Here is a 16,629-nt window from a genome sequence, read left to right on the forward strand (position 1 = left end):
AATGAGACACAGATGACAAAAAAAAAACAACGGACAGAGGTTATATCCCCCCCCCCCCCCACCTACTCTAGCCAAAACGAGAAAGAAAAAAAAAAAGTTCTACCTATAGTCCTACTTTTATATTCTAATCAGACATTGTAGAGATCAACATTGGCTGCCCTCCAGCCATGTGGATACCAAGCCATAGGGTGTGGACCGGAATTTTAATGTATAATTCCACTTTTGAAGCCAAAACGTGACAACGCCTACTTTATATTTATTACATCTACATAGCTTAAAGTGGTAGTAAAGTCAGTCAGTTCAAATCTAGCTGACAGGCAGGGTTTTTATTACAAGAGATCCCAACCCCCTGCCTGTCAGCGAGTAATGTGATCTGAGCCGCACATGAACAGCTCAGACCACATTTACAGCCGCTCTGTGTGCTGCTGTGATGTCACTCCCATGCGTGGGAGTGACGTCGCCCCGGCACAGCCTATCAAGCAGCCGAAGATCGCAAACCCAGAAGACCGTCCGAACAAAGATGGAAGCGGCTGGGGACAAGGGAGAGCGTTGGAGGGCTGCGTTTGTAGGCAAGTCTGTCATAATATCCTAGAGTTTTGCTTAAAGCTGCCGGGGGGACCCATTGGAAAAGAAAAACTCAAGACTTTACTACCACTTTAAAGGATAAGTTCCCCGTTACAAAACAAACAAACAAAAAAAAAAAAATCACATTTTTTGCAAGTAAAAATTTTTTATTTTTTTGTTAAGGACCTGTAAATCATTTCACCCACGATCAGGAGATCGTAGGTGTAATGCCACAGTCTTGCAGACTGTCTGTGCATCTGTTTGCCCGTACCTCTGATTTGTGCAAGCAGTTACACTTGAGACAGGAAGCTCAATGAACTACCAGGGCTTAGTTCACTGAGAACTACAAGTCGGCAGCCACTAAAGCTGTCGGACCTTTAGTTCTCCCATTCACAGCACACTGTGAATGGATGATGCAGCCGGGCAGATCCCCTGCTAGCTGTCAGAACGGGGGATTAGGGGAGAGCGGGGAATGTTGTATATGTAACACGTTACACCCTGAATGTGGGTGTAACATGTTAAAGGATAAGTTCACCTTTTAGAACATAAAAAAATTGTTCAACTTATATGCTATTTTTCTAGAAATAGGACTAAAATATCCTATGTTCTTACTTTTCTATGTAATGTTTATAAGGGAGCTGGGGAGTCACTTTTGCCATAATTATTCCGCTCTGTATTGTCTGTCAGATTCAGGGTGGATAAAAAAAAAAATCAATGGTTTTTGTTTAAAAAAAAAAAATCATAAAAATCTGATTTTTTTTTTAAATTGAAATCTGATTTTTTTAATCCAATTTATTTTAAATAAAAGGCTTTTGGAGTAAAAAAAATCTATTTAAAAGTTAGTTTTCTATTTAATATACAGATAATTGTTTATTCAGCATGAAATGGAGCTTAGTTAAGTAGCAAGAGGCTGTATATTCTGCAATATTTACATTTTTGGTAAACTCAATAATTCCAAGCTCTGCAAGCTGAGAGAACATGCTCTGCATTGATGCATTCACACAATTTCACGGTAACCATGAGTTAAAACAAAGTTCAGGAATACTCCTTTATCCCATTGTTTTACAAATCTTTGTACACTACAAACTGTATGATTGAATCGTTTCTGATATCGTTGTTTTACTAACCTGACAGCTTATTATTCTAAACAAGAAATCTTAATTTTGTTTGCAAATATTAAAGATTCTAACTACCAGCAAGAAGTCCTTACAAAGAGCACCTGTCATTCCAGATCCATCATGGCAGTGCCTGTTAGCGGGCATTCACCCACCTGCTGCTGTCATGACCCTCACCTTGTTGTGTCACTGCTGCATCACCAGCCGTCCCATTAAAGTGAATGAACTTTAAAAAATAAATAAACTATCTGAATCTGTCCCATATCTCCACTTTGCCATCTATTCAAGCAAGAGAATCTGACCTTCTAAAAATACTAGTCACTTCACCTGGATTCACTGTTCATTGCCCCAAAGTACTGATCGAAACATTAGAATGACAACCAATAAACTAGCATCTTCAGAAAGACGGGTCTGCAATAGCTGCATCCATTTCTCATTACCAAACACTGATTGTTCAGTTTCCCTCTCATTACTTCATATGGTCAGACAAACATTTAGTGTCAGGAAAATGCCTTACTACTGAGAGAGGCTTCTCATGTCTAAATTGTTAATTTTCTCCACAAATATTCTGTTCTAACTGGTCCCTACAGAAGTTTTATGGCACTACCCATAAAGCTCAGTCTATCAAATATCACATCTTTGTGCAGGATAAAGAAAAAAGGAAATTAATACTTACCTAGGTGGATGCAGCATCAGTCCGATGCGGCATCTGTCCCCCCCGACGCCTCTGCACTGAGAACCGAGCGATTGAACAACGCCGATCGCTCAGTTTTCAGAGTTCCGTGAGCAGAGAGCAGCAGACTGTCAGTTACAGCTCTCTGCTCTGCTCACTGGAGCGCTGGGCTGTGGAGGGTCAGGGATCGGCCATCTCAGCGGCTCAGAGAGGCTAAGCGGGGTGTCAGTCCAGGCACCTGGTTTATAGAGACTTCCATTGTTGGGATGACGTGGTGTGAGGACTGACATTGGTGACATCAGCAGAGAGCGGACTTCAGCTCTCTGCTGAAAACGGGTCACAGTAGTGCAATACGAACTTCACTCCTGGGATCCATAGGAGAAGTACAGCCAAATGAGCTTTGGCCTTACGTCTCCTTTAATGTAGAAAGGTTTAGCATAGAGTGCTAGGAGTGATGGGAACAGAGAAGGAAAAAAGGAAATTGCCCTATAAGTTAAAACACATGCAAGTAAATTAAATATTAAACTGGGCATGTAGAGATAAGTTAAACGATCTGCATAATTTCCCCCAAAGGCATCATCAGTTGTAAATCCTTCCTTTCTTTGAATGTCATTTAGGAAGCTTCCATCTCCATTACAGATTCATTTATCATTATAATTAGGAATTCATATATGTGACACCCTCTGTCATCAATTTGCCTTCCATTTTTTTTCAGGAAACCATCAGGTCACCTCCTCAAAGATGGACACATTCACCTGATAAAACTATAATTTATCATTTCAAGGTTTTCTTGCTATCTAGCAAACATTGGGAAAACCATTTTTTAGTTAAAAAATAGATAAAAATAATTCCAAATCAAAAAAGCATCTTATTTTGGCCATTACCTCCTATCTAAACTTTGCTCAGATGCAACTATGATATCCTGAATCCCTAGATTCCGCCAAGTTGATCCATATCTAGAACAACAACAAAAAAAACTTACCGTGGAAACCTTGTTTATAACATCCCTGGCCACAGCCAGACCTTGTGCAAAGGTGCGAGCTGCCACAAAGGCACGTGTGACTTGGAGCTTGAGCTTACGTGGCACATCTCCAAATGGCTTCAGCTGATCAGTGTATTTGCTGACACACTCCAAATACTCATCTGTGAATTGATATTGTGGGTTCACCAGTCTGAACATGCGCTCCAGTAACCGAGCCCAAAAGTCATTTAACATTTCCTCCAAATTTACGCTCCCGCCAATATAATACTTCCGCAGTTCCACAAAGAAATCCTTAAAAAGTTCTGAATTTTGCATGTACAATCGTCCATACGTCCGCACAAACATGTCATTCAATGAGGACTCTGCATTTTTCAGAAGTTCTTTGAAGAATTCTAATAGAAAAAAAAAAAAAAATATATATATATATCAATTGTTAAAATTGTACAGCAATTGTTTAAACCACTTCCAGCCTAAGCCAATTGTGGCACTCCTCTCCTACATGTAAAAAAAAAAATCAATTTTGGCTAGAAAATTACTCAGAACCCCCAAACATTATTCGTGATTTTTTAGCAGAGACCCTAAGGAATAACATGGCGGTCATTGCAAATAGATACCCAACATGTCACGCTTTAAAACATGCTTTAAAATTGCAAACACTCCTGGAATAGTGCCAAACTTCAGGAACTTAATCTCCATAGGCAAAGTTTTACTTTTTTTTTTTTTTTTTTATAGGTTACCTGTTTAGCGTTACAGCGGTCTTGGGCTCGAATTATTTCTCTCGCTCAAAACAATCGCGGGGATACCTCACATGTGTGGTTTGAGTGCCGTTTACATTTGCAGTATGTATGCGCTCCCTTCTGCGTGTGAGCGTGCAGGGACGGTGTGTGCTTTACTTTTTACACTTTCCCTTAAATTTTTTTTGAGCACTTTTACAAAAAAACAAAAAAAAAAAAAGATTATAGTTTGTTTTCCAATTGAGTTGTACAGTTTACAGGTCACATTAAAAGGTGGAAAAAGTTCTGAAATAATTTATCTTCTTTTCATTTTTTTACATCACAGAAACCTGACATTTAACAGGGGTGTGTAGACTTTTTATATCCACTGTAGATTGTACTTGTTTATCTGCAGCCCTCTCTTTCCTACACCCATTCAAAAGTTCAGAAAAGTGTTCAAACCTTTCTTCATCTGTCAGGAGCACAGAGGAGGGGGGTGGCGAGACTTCAGTTATAGTGTGTGAGAGTGGATTGGTGGAAAGGAACACACCCCCCTCCACACACACAGCAGAGGAACTGTGTTCTGAATAGACAAGCTCAGTGCTGAACTCCCTCCCCAACACAAATTTTTCCCATGTGTCAAATGACTCATGCTGATAACAGAGTAATGAAGCACCAGAGAGCTTTGGAGAGAGATAAGTAAACACTACAGCTATATGTGCTTTGTTCAGATTCCATGACTGAGGTTTACAACCACTTTAAGATTGCTATGGAGGGTGGCTTATTGTGCTTTTAAAGAGGAAGTAAACCCTGATGCGTTTTACTTCCTCTTTTTGCCCCTGCTTTCCCCTTCAAAGTAAAAGCATAATGGGCTAGTATGCATCGCATACTAGCCCATTATGTGGCACTTACCTGCAAACAAAGCCTGCGTTGTCCCCACTGGTGGGCGGATCCGTCTTTGCCCCTCTTCCTTCCGGGGCCGCAGACTCCGGCTCTGTAACTGGCTGGAGTCGCGCGGGAGCCATCAGTCATGGCACTTGCTATTGAAGAAACGGCACGGAGGGCCATTTCTTCACAGCGCATGGGCCGATGACGTCGGTGGAAGCGTATATGGGAAAGATCTCCTAACCCGTGCAGGTTTAGGAGATATTTACAGTACAATAAGGCTTACCTGTAGGTACAAGTGGTGTAACTAGGTTTACAACCAATTTAAGGTCCTTTAATGAGACAGTATTAAGCTTTTTTTCTGTTTTAAATCCCTTTTTAAAATGTATTTACAATTTCGATTTTAACAAACATTTTATACAAAGTGCCTCCAAAACAGTCTTTTTGCAAAGCATGCAGGACTTTCAGCGCTGCCAGCATGCTTGTGGGCAGACTAACTGATTATGCAAGACGGTACCATAAGGGCTATGACAGGAGTATGGTTGTGTACCTCTTCTGTGACTCATCCTACAGATTTTTTTTTTTTTTTTATATATAAAAAGAACAGCTTTGAATGAGCTTCCCAAAAGTGGGAGCTTTGATCTTACCACATACTGATATAATAATTTGTTTTGTTTTGTTGTTTTACTCTTAACCACTTGAGCTCCAGAAGGTTTTACCCCCTTCAAGACCAGAGCATTTTTTTTTCCTATTCAGCACTGTGCTACTTTAACAGGTAATTGCTCGATCATGCAACACTGCATGCAAATTTATACCAATTTTTTTTTCACAGAAATAGAGCTTTCTTTTGGTGGTATTTGATCAGCACTTGTTTTTTTTTTTATTGGCTTGTGATAAACGAAAAAGAAAAGATTTTTTAAAAAGAAACATTTTCTACTGTTAAAGACCCATCAAATAAAAAAAAAAAATAAAATAAAAAAAATGTCTTAATAAATTTAGGCCAAAAAGTATTCTGCTACATGTCTTTGATAAAAAAAGAAAACAAATGTATATTGGTTTGTGTGAAAGTTAAAGCTTCTACAAATTATAGTATATATAATGGAATTTACACAGCTATAGACACTATACTCTAATGGCAGAGATCAGTGCTTTAAAGCGGGGTTCCACCCAAATTTTGAACAACATCTGTATGTATTCTCTTCCTTGCCTAGATGCTGACATGCCGTTTAAAAAAATTTAAATCGCCGTAATTACCTTTTATTTTTCTATTCTTCTTTGCACTTCCTGGTTCTCCTCCCGTGGGAGTAGGCGTGTTTCTAGCCTCTCCCAGACTCCTGGGAGCTAGTCTCAGGCTTCCCAGGATGCCACTGAGCATGTGCGGGAACGAGCGGTGAATGCTGGGAGCACAGCATTCACCACATCCAGGAAATAAAAGCTTGTGGGCTTCAAATGCCCACAATGAAGATGGAAACCGCCTGCAGTGAAAAGTTATTCTTTCCGACGAAATCTGACACAGGCAGACATATTACACACAATATGTGAATATGTAATGCTGAGAAGAAAAGTTTGTGAATGAACTAAAAAAAAAAACAAAAAAAAAAACGATAGATAGGTGGACCCCCGCTTTAAGCCCCATACACACAGGCAAAATATCGGGAGACATCTGCCAGTACAAAAAAGTACTGCCCGACATTCTGCCCATGTGTATGTCGCTCTGTCTGAGAGAAGCCAGCTGTTTGGAAAACCTGCAGCCGACCGACTCCCGATCAGCACTCTCCGCCAATGGCGGAAAGCACTAATTGAAGTGTTCCAGAGGGGGGGGGAGACACAACAGCTCAGCAGGGGAGATCGCTGGACTAATCTTGCATGGTCAGTACAGCGGCTCCCGACCGAAGCCATCAGTTTTTTCTTTTGCTTGCAACCCAGTTGCACAAAAAAAAAAAACCCCCACAAACCAGTGGGGTGTACCCGGATTTATAATGCGACTGTGATAGCGTGGTGGGAAATCTGGTGTTAGCTGACAATGGCTGGGAAGTTCACCCAGAACTCTGTGTGTGATTGGCCACAGTCGATCAGCTGACTTCAACTAAAATCATTGGCTGATATCAGCTGCCAAACTCTTGCTGTGTCCAGTCACAGAACCCAAGAAAGGTGGCGACATACCAATATTTCGCCCCGTCTGGAGCCGCCACCCACTCGCAGTACAACTACTGTGGGCAGGTGTCAAGCAGTTAAAGACAGCACATAGATAAAGAGCAGAGAGCACACTCCCTCAGCTGTATAAAGTATATGTGCATTTTCTTTTTTTTATTTGTTACATACGCATATATAACTTTTCAAATATTTGCAAATCATAAGCTTTAAAGAACTTAATTATGTTAAAAGCATGGCTATATTTTGTTATGTTTCAGAACAGTAAAAATCTGATAGATGCTCTAACCCTTCGTACTAAACAAAAAAAAAAACACACAACCTCTGGCTGCAGCTGGGCTTTAACTCCCATGTTCCCATGGTTAAACAAAGTGCATTTTTGAAAAAAAAGAAAAGAAAAACGCACCACATACAGAAATAGTAAAATGTCAGATTCACAGAACAGTGTAGCCACAAAGATCTGTGGTCACAGGGTGGTGCACAATAAGCCAGGGGTGCACAGTTGGCCAGGGGTCACATAACTAAAATCTGGCCCTGAACACCGTGAATTCAAAAGTGATTTTGGTGAAAGTTAAGGAAAAAAGTTATACAAGTGGCATTTCCTGTTTCAATAGGAATTTGGGGTTAAGTTTAGAATGTTAAGAATTTATGTGGCCGTACATATTAATCTGCAAATTTTTCTATACAAAAACAGTGGCTGCTAACTTTCATTATAACCATAAAATACAGGCTTGTGTGGTTAACTGAAATACTGTATGTTACAAAAGGTATATATTTTTGGAATACCAACTTTGCCCCATCTTAGTAATACAAAGCTACCAAGACAAACTGCTGAAAAGTCTATTTTCACATAAGGAGAGACTGCAGTGGCTTGGAGAAACATATTTCAGGGTGGATTTAAAGGAAATTAGACCACATATTTCAATGTACTTATTGACTCCGCGTTTAAGTGTTTTTTTTTTTTTTAAATAAATTTGAAGGAACATACTGATCACTCAAATAACTTTTTTTTAATGCAAAATACAGATATTTAAATATAAAAAGTTACATTAATTTTAATTTTAGGAAGTATTTTATTCTCTGTTTTGCACACTAAACTATTAATAGGCAGTGCTAATTTTAAGTGATTATAAACCATCAACTTATAAACACAATGGGTTGTTATACAATAGAAAAACATATTTGTATAGATCTAAAAAAGCCATTAGAAGTACCTTTTTCCCCATTTGTATAAAGGATCACATTCCCTCTGTTCTCAGCTGCACAATGGCTGGGGGGGGGCTTCCCAAATGGCTGTGCTGCGGGGGTATGTCAGGACAAGTCTGATCACTGGAGGAGAGTACACCAAGTTCCTAGCATAGCTAGGGAACTGGTAATGGTGTGCTATCCTGCTTAGTGTGGTCAGTTTTTAATAGGAAATCAAAAAGGGACTGGCAGGAACACCATGGATTTTTACATAAAGGAAGCAATACAAGGAACAGGATACTTTCTCATACAAGAACATGGTACAGCAGGCACATGTCAGGAATATGAAGTGTTGGGATAACAAATACTTTAAAGTGTAAGTTCACCTTTACAGAAAAATCTGGAAGGTGAACTTTCACAGGACCCCTCCTCCCCCCCAGTCCCGCTTACCTGGAGCGCTGCGATCTCCCTTTAGGAGCCCTGGTATAGCCACCTCACCAGTTCGGGGCTTAGAAATCCCCTCAGCTTTCTTTCTTCTTCATCGCTGACAGGATGGGCTGGGCGGGTCCTGATTGGTCGGTGCCGCCCTTCCGACGGAGTACATTTTGGAGATTAAGCCACAGGGATTTCCCCGGAAGCCCCGGACCAGCGAGGCGGCTATACCAGGACTCATAGCGGGAGATCGCCACGCTCCAGGTCAGCGTGACTGGTCCTGTGTAAGTTCACCTTACAGATTTTTCTGTAAAGGTGAATTTACTCTTTAAAAATGCATTAGCATTACTGCACTGGTATGTGCACTAGCCACTTGCTGACCGCAATATGTATATATACGTTGCGGCTTGCAAGTGGTGTACCAGGGTTATGACTGAAGCCATCAGCCAGAATTCTGTTTTTTTTTTTTTTTTTGCAACCAGCAATTCTCTCTCGTTCAAGCAGTCTGAGCAGCTAGTTAGCTGCTGAATCACTTTCAGAAGCAGCGGGAGGGGTCACCACTGGTGTTTCTCAAGCTTACAATTTTTACTAGTGAGCCCAGGAAACGATCCAACGGTTCACGCAGCTGACCATAGAGGTTACCAGGGACCAGATCGTCTGAGCACCACTATGACCTTGGAGGACTGGAGCAACCTCCAGATGTCACTTCCGGTCTAGGGCAGAAGTAAATTTAAAAAAATAGAAATAAACAAAAAGCAAAACATCTTTTTTTTATCTTTTGCTGTTAAAATTTAGAGGAGAAATTTGGGGTTTTATAGACCCCAGAGCTCTCCATAAAGAAGACCTGTCATCCCTTATGTCTATTACAAGGGATGTTTACATTCCTTGTAATAGGAATAAAAGTAATTAAAAAAAAGTTAAATGAACAGTGTAAAAATAAAATCCATAAGAAAAAAAAAAAAACAAAAACAAAAAAAAAAAAGAATAGGAAAGCACCCCCATGCCTCCTTGCAGAAGCAAACACATTTATAAGTTGTGCGCACATATGTAAACTGGGAACGTCAGAGCAATAATTCTAGTGCTAGACCTACTCTGACTCTAAACTCTACAGGGTAACCTGTAAAAAATGTTTAAAGCTTCGCCTATGGAGATTTTCAAGTATCGTACTTGGTCAATCCAAAAGTATGTGCAATTTTAAAGCATAACATATTAGGTATCTATATCATCTTTTATATGTTACCAAAAAAACGGGTTATATATTGTGTTTTTCAGCATTAAAATTGATTAAAGTGTACATTTTCCCCCAAAAATGGCGTTTGAAAAAAAACTGTGCAAATACTGTGTGACATTAAAAAAAAATTCAACGATCGCCATTTTATTCTCTGGGGTCTCTGCTTTATATATATATATTTATATTTATATTTATATATGTATGTTTGAGGGTTCCAAGTAATTTTCTAGCAAAATACATATTTTTACTTGTCAACAAAAAGTGCCAGAAAAGGCTTGGTCCTTAAGTGGCTAGTATGTATTCAGTACACCAACTATCATATATACAGTAACTATAAGTGCACCACAATGTACAGATTGTTTGCGTTTCATTGGCATGAGTAATATAAAAATTTAAAAAAAAGACAGTAAAATACATGAAATATCGGTTGGAAATATCACCTGATAAATGAAAGTTAAAATAAAATTTTCCCAAACAAAACCAGAACATTTTCCTTTTTTGATAGTACTAAAAATAAAAACATAATACAATTGTAGAGCATAAAATATAGTCATGGACATAACCAAAGATTCAAAAAACATTTTCAACAGCATCACACATCAAACTAACTAAAAAAAAAAAAATATCAAATATGTTGTTTCTGCTCTAAGCAAGAATAATGGCTGGTGTTCCCTGTCTGGACTCCGTGGTTCCATAAATTAACACCTCTGCTGCAAGTCACTTGAACAAAGTCCTACACACAAGGATTACTTTCCTGTTTTGCCAAGTTGTAAAAACATGTTTTATAGCTGCACGACAAATACAGTACACTCATTAAATCACCACATCAACACAAACTCAATAGGAAAAAAAAAAAAAAAAGAAGAGGCACACACAAAGTACTCGAGAATGGCAAAATCATACCTTTCTGAATGTATAAACAATTTCTGAACAAAGGTAGGTGCTGTTTGCTCAATTTCCTTCAAACCCTCTTCATTAATTAATTAATTCTCTTCATTAACTACACTTTCTTCCTAGTAAGGAAAAAATGCAAGGCGTTTGGACTCTTCGGTTAAGCCAGAGCTGGCCAATTTCTGATTGTCATGGTGACTGAAAAACCCTGGTAGCTGGGTCATTGAAAATTACAGCATATAAGGAGTCGGGAGCTAAAATGCCATGGTCATCAGCAATGCTCTTCCCTTTCCTATCCGACAAGTGTCGCTGTGTGCAGAGGAAGTAAAAGAGGCGGCACTCCCGAGCTTCTCTATAGTGCAGTGATGGTGAACCTTTGGCACCCCAGATGTTTTGGAAATAAATTTCCCATGATGCTCAACTACACTGTAGAGTGCATGAACATCATGGGAAATTAAGTTCCAAAACATCTGGGGTGCCAAGGTTCACCATCACTGGTATAGTGGGACCTCGGGACTGTATTTTGGTGGGTGCTTTGTGATGGTGTGAAGAAGCAGGGAGTGGCTGGAAGCCAGAGCAGTAACAAGGGACAGAGGGCCCCTGGAGGTCATTGCCAACAGGTAAAGGCTCCAGGATGGATGTGGTCATCGGGGTAGACACATGGCATGGGGCCCCCGGCAATTCTCCTGAGGGCTTCAAACCTACACATGCTGCCCCTAAACTCTGTGTGCATTTCCTGTGATGTCACCGGGGGCCATGACACATTTCCAGCTGTATACACAGGTCTATGACATTACTAGTGGCGTGAATCTTTCACCGGCTTTGTACAACATGTCACGTCATTGGTAGCTGTCCCCTACTCTTGTGATAAGCGATGTCATTAGAGCATGACACCCTTCCCCTAGCTCTATGAACTGCTCTGCGGTGCCATTGGTGAGGTGGCAGTCCCTTCATCACCACTATACTGTTCTATGATGTAACTGGGGGGGATGAGGTCCCCCCAATTCTATATACTGTTCTAGGATATTATGAAAGTGGTAGTAAAGTATTTTCACTAATGTAAAAAAAATAAAAATAGTGCCCCTTGCAGGTTTAAGTCATAATTTACTAGTATGCACTGCACACAAGTACATTATGACAGACTTACCTACAGACAGAGCCCTCCAGTGATGTACTGTCATGGCTCCCCCCCTCCCCCACACACACACTCTTCTATTATTTGATGTAATTTATGGCCTTTTTAAAATAACAGAACAAAAATTTAATCTTTTACTCCTCTTTTGGCTATCTATATAATCATTTGCAGGTTGTGTAGAGCTGGCTCCTAGATTTTTTTTTTTTTTTAAAGCCGGCTCCCAGTTCTGGGTAAGATTTGTCCAGGTCTCCGTTAAGTTATATTAATTTTGCACACACAATGTTAATTTTTTTTTTTTAAATCACATCCTTTGAAATCATCCCCATTTTTTTTTAGAACACATCTCAGCTTAGAATCTCTAGAAGGACAGGTCTCAAGTTCAATAAAGTATACATTACTGTATTGTTTGGTAAGTTCAACCTTCTAGAAGATGGCGACTGTTTTGCCAATTTACTGCCGCTTCAGTGTATACCTCAGACATGTTTATTTGGTATAATAGATAAGGAACTCTGGCCAAATTATGATATCTTTAGAGGGATGCTATCCCTCTAATGATATCACTATTCCTGGCACGTAGGTGGTCAGCCTTCCATTTTTAGACCCTGACCCTGTATGGGCAGCATGACCCTTCACACTGCATGTGGCTTTACTAGGGGTGAGTTATGTTCAGTTGATAGTTTTAGAATTTGTGTGTGGCCCCAGTTGTAAAGACCCTTTGCCTCATGCCTTGTATGGCTTTAGCAGTGCATCGGGAGTCATTGCACTGGATAATAACCACTGCAAGATTGTAATTCCCTGCACAGAGGAAATGGTAAAAAACAGGACTTCTGTCAAAGCACCTTCTGGTCTGAAAAGGCTGTGTGTGATGGTTCCTACCATTTCTAGTTGTATGTAACTTAAGACTATTACTAGTACCCCCTCCAACCCATCCTGTAAGGCCATTGTTTCAGGGGGTGAGGAACCGCTAATAAGGTCCTTCACTGATTGGTCCCCAACAGTACTTTCGCACTGATGTCATTCCTTATCTGAATTCCGAGACAATCCAGTCCCTGAATAGCCTATAAGAAGTTTCCACGTCAGACAGAAAGTGACGTGGACACCCAAAGGAGGATCATGGCTTTAGGTTAGTAAAAAAGGGCTTCTAGACAATTGTTTAAGACACCGATCAGTTACATGAGAGTGGACATTATCCCAAGGATCACCAGTAAAAGCATGTCTCATAAAATGGAGAAAATGATCTCTCAGCCTGAATTAGAGAAACAAGCAGAAGCTTACAGGTTGTTGATATGTACAAACACTTTCCTGCTGTTTGTTCCCAACAGCCATTTATTATGCAGATGTGATTTCCCCCAATATGTGCTGAGAACCCATTGGGCTGCCTTGTCTTTTCTGCAACTAATCTAGATATACAACTTATGTGACTAAGGGAGCCTGCGTATCCTGCTAAGCCCATACACAAGAATACCTCCCTGAATTAATCCTTCCAAGGTGAGGCTAGGTGTACAGTAATGTGAAGCCATGACAAAGCAGCTGCATGCGCAATTTCAGGAAAGTGAAATATATACACATCCACATTGAACAGATGCCTGTGCCTTTACATGTGCTGCTCTTTGTTCCCCAAGAGGCAGGTATATTCCTCCACCCTACAGCTGGGGTTACACAATAGGAACAGCAACTTGCAGTTTAATCTGGACAGATAAAAGAATAGTATGAGGCAAAAAGAAGAAACAGAACACCAGTGTTGGTTTTTTCAGCATCATATTGCAGGCCAACAGAAAACTTCTTCCCAGAATATAAGCAGCAAGGGAGTAAGCACACTTTTCACAATATGCTTTCTGTGTCTCTAGGGGGGGTAAGATCCTCTTTTACTGAACACATTTTAGATCTGGGCTCTTTTTATGAAACATATTATTCCAGTTTCATACAAGTTTAATAAAACCACTACACAAGCTGGATTGCAAAGGAGAGGATTGCAATAACTGTATCCCCACCCAGTGCAAATCAACTTTCATTAAAAGTACACTCCAGTCAAAACAGATATGTTAATTTAGAGAAAGTTAAAAAAAAACTGTATTGTTTTTTAAATGCATCTAGAATAATGGAGGTTAACTTAAAGTGGAGTTCCACCCACTTTTACAACTCTTCAGCATCCCTCACTAAACTGTGCACTGCAAACGAATTGGATATTTTTACATTTTTTTTCTCAGCACTTACTGTATATCTGCTGTATTTATTTTTCACTTCCTCCTCCCTAGCCGTGGCTCATCACATCATTTCCTGTTTGCAATGCCTTCTGGGAAGGGGCGGCAACTTCCTCTGACACTGCCGTTGCTATGGAAACCTGACCTGAAACCTATTACACTGCTTGTGCTGCACTGAGCATGTGCGAGATCTGCAAGGATGAGATTCAGGAAGAAATACAGTCTGGCTTCAGATGCCCACACTTAAGATGGCCATGGCCTGCTGTAAGTTTATAAAATAACAAACTACTGCTATAAATGAACAAAACAGACCTTAGTTTACAGACTAACTTTACTAGAATACATTAAGCTTGTGTATTATATGGGTATTTATATTTAAAAAGTATAATTTTGGCCGGAACACCACTTTAATTTCTGCCTCAGTGCAATCCTATTTACAGAAGAACTACATAGAGGAAGGGGCAGTACTGGGGGACAACCAGGTGTGCTACATGAAAGTGTGTTGACAAAAACCATGCTGATAGGAGGGAGAGCAGAGAGATGACCTCATTGGTTTAATGGTAGCCTTTCACTGTCCAGTCAGCAGGTTCAGAGTGTAGTCAACCCCACTCAATTATTCCTTAGGCGACGTTCACATTCGTACATTACAGAGAGTTCCTGCAACGCACAAAAATACTTGCTTCCTTGTTGCAGACATCTGGCTGTGCCACTAGTTCACCCCAAATGTACCATGCATATTGGTGTGGCACAATTTATAACTAAGATTATTGAACTTCTTTTGTGCGATTTTCACATGTAGGGCAGCCCATAAAAATAATCAGCTCCTCTAAATGTGACGTTTGAAATCATGCAAATATATGCACATACTGTAGCAACTGCATAGGTGTAAATGGAGTCTTAAGGGTACACTCTTTTTTGCATGCATCTTTTTCAAAACGCGGCCCGCAGGGAAATTGCATGGTCATTTTGATCGTGTGATTTCTTAGCAGTTCCTGCACTCGCACTGCGATTTTACATGCATGGGGGTGCCATTCAGAATGAATAACAGCTGCGCACGGTTTCAACTGCAGCTAGTTGCAGGAATCGCTGCAATTCCCAGAACCAAGCCTTAGCGGCTGGGCTACTTACCGTGTCTATCAGATAGCACAGCAGCCAAATGAAGGAGCAGGGAGGACAGGCTGACCTGGAAAGAAATGTGCACGGTCTATGGCAGTGGTGGCGAACCTTGGCACCCCAGATGTTTTGGAACTACATTTCCCATGAGGCGCAACTACACAGTGTAGTTGAGCCTCATGAGAAATGTAGTTCCAAAACATCTGGGGTGCCAAGGTTCTCCATCACTGGTCTATATGGCCTGCCTTTGAATTCTGGTTGGCCACATGTCTAGTAAAACCCCTTTACTTCAGCAAGTCCATAAAAACATATCCAAAGACACAAATAGAGGGGGACAGCATCACCTTCTGGTTTGTGTTTTTGAGAGGCATTTTCTGGCATAAAAAAATACTAAACGCCTGTACAAAAACGCTCTACATGGGCATTTTTTTTCTGCCAAAAGAACTGGTGTTTTTTTTAAACCCAGTGTGCGTGGACCCTTAAAAAAAACAAAAAAAAAACAAAAAAAAACAAAAACAACAAACCACCACATCAGAAAAATTTAATAATGATCTCAGTACAACATGTGGATGAGAGACACAGAAACAAGTTGTATACAGTGCAACACAGACAATGATGTGTAGGAGTTTAGTTTAACCTCAAATGTCAAGTCAGAATACTAACTAAAGCTGCAACTGTGTAAGGAGTCCCAAATTATACAATGTTTATGTAAGAAAACATGCGTGGGTATAAGAAGCTTGGCACAAGAGCAGTATATATAACATGAACAAAAACTTTGCGCACAGGAATTGCTTACTGGAGGCGTGTGTAAAGCTTTGGCTGCACATTCCCACAGTTCAGACTCTGGTGCAGAAGAAAATTACAAGTAATTTTCTTCATCAACAAAACCTCATCTAGAGCTGGGAAGTCATCAGAAGCTAAGGCCTGGTTGGAATCCTAATGCCTGCTACACATGTACATACACCCCACACGCGCTTCAACAATGGGAGCTAAAAGTAACTTCAACCAGCTGGCAAGGCCATACATAAGCTTTCTGCACCGAGTGCTCTCCACACAGCTGTCCATTATACTTTACTGACACTGTTAAAGCTCTGAGGTTTATGACTATAACAAACCTATTTCAAAAGGAATTTGTTCTTCTGGCTAGAAGCAGAATTAGATTTGGTTGGAGAGCAATTAAGAGCACTTAGAGGTTGGTAGAAGCCAGGGAAAGGTCAGCAGGCCTTACATGAAAGTCCAACTGCAATGCCAGACGTCTACAAACAACAAAAAGGAAAAGGGAAAAAAAATAAAAAACCTCCACATAAATTTAGAGACTAAAGATCTCTGCCAAACAAAGAAATGAGGGGGTGGTGGCC

At 40.2% G+C, this 16,629-nt stretch overlaps 1 protein-coding gene across 1 annotated transcript in view; it reads right to left on the reverse strand.

Moving 5' to 3' along the window:
• Positions 1-16,629, reverse strand: part of GPC4 (glypican 4) — a 179,841-nt gene that overhangs the window by 87,214 nt on the left and 75,998 nt on the right. The window contains exon 3 of the mRNA XM_073599174.1: positions 3,335-3,726. Within this exon, the coding sequence (XP_073455275.1) occupies positions 3,335-3,726 (392 nt within the window). The remainder of the gene's footprint in view (positions 1-3,334; positions 3,727-16,629) is intronic.

This window comes from Aquarana catesbeiana, linkage group LG09 (assembly GCF_042186555.1).
Source record: "Aquarana catesbeiana isolate 2022-GZ linkage group LG09, ASM4218655v1, whole genome shotgun sequence".
In the NCBI taxonomy this organism is placed as follows: Eukaryota; Metazoa; Chordata; class Amphibia; order Anura; family Ranidae; genus Aquarana; species Aquarana catesbeiana.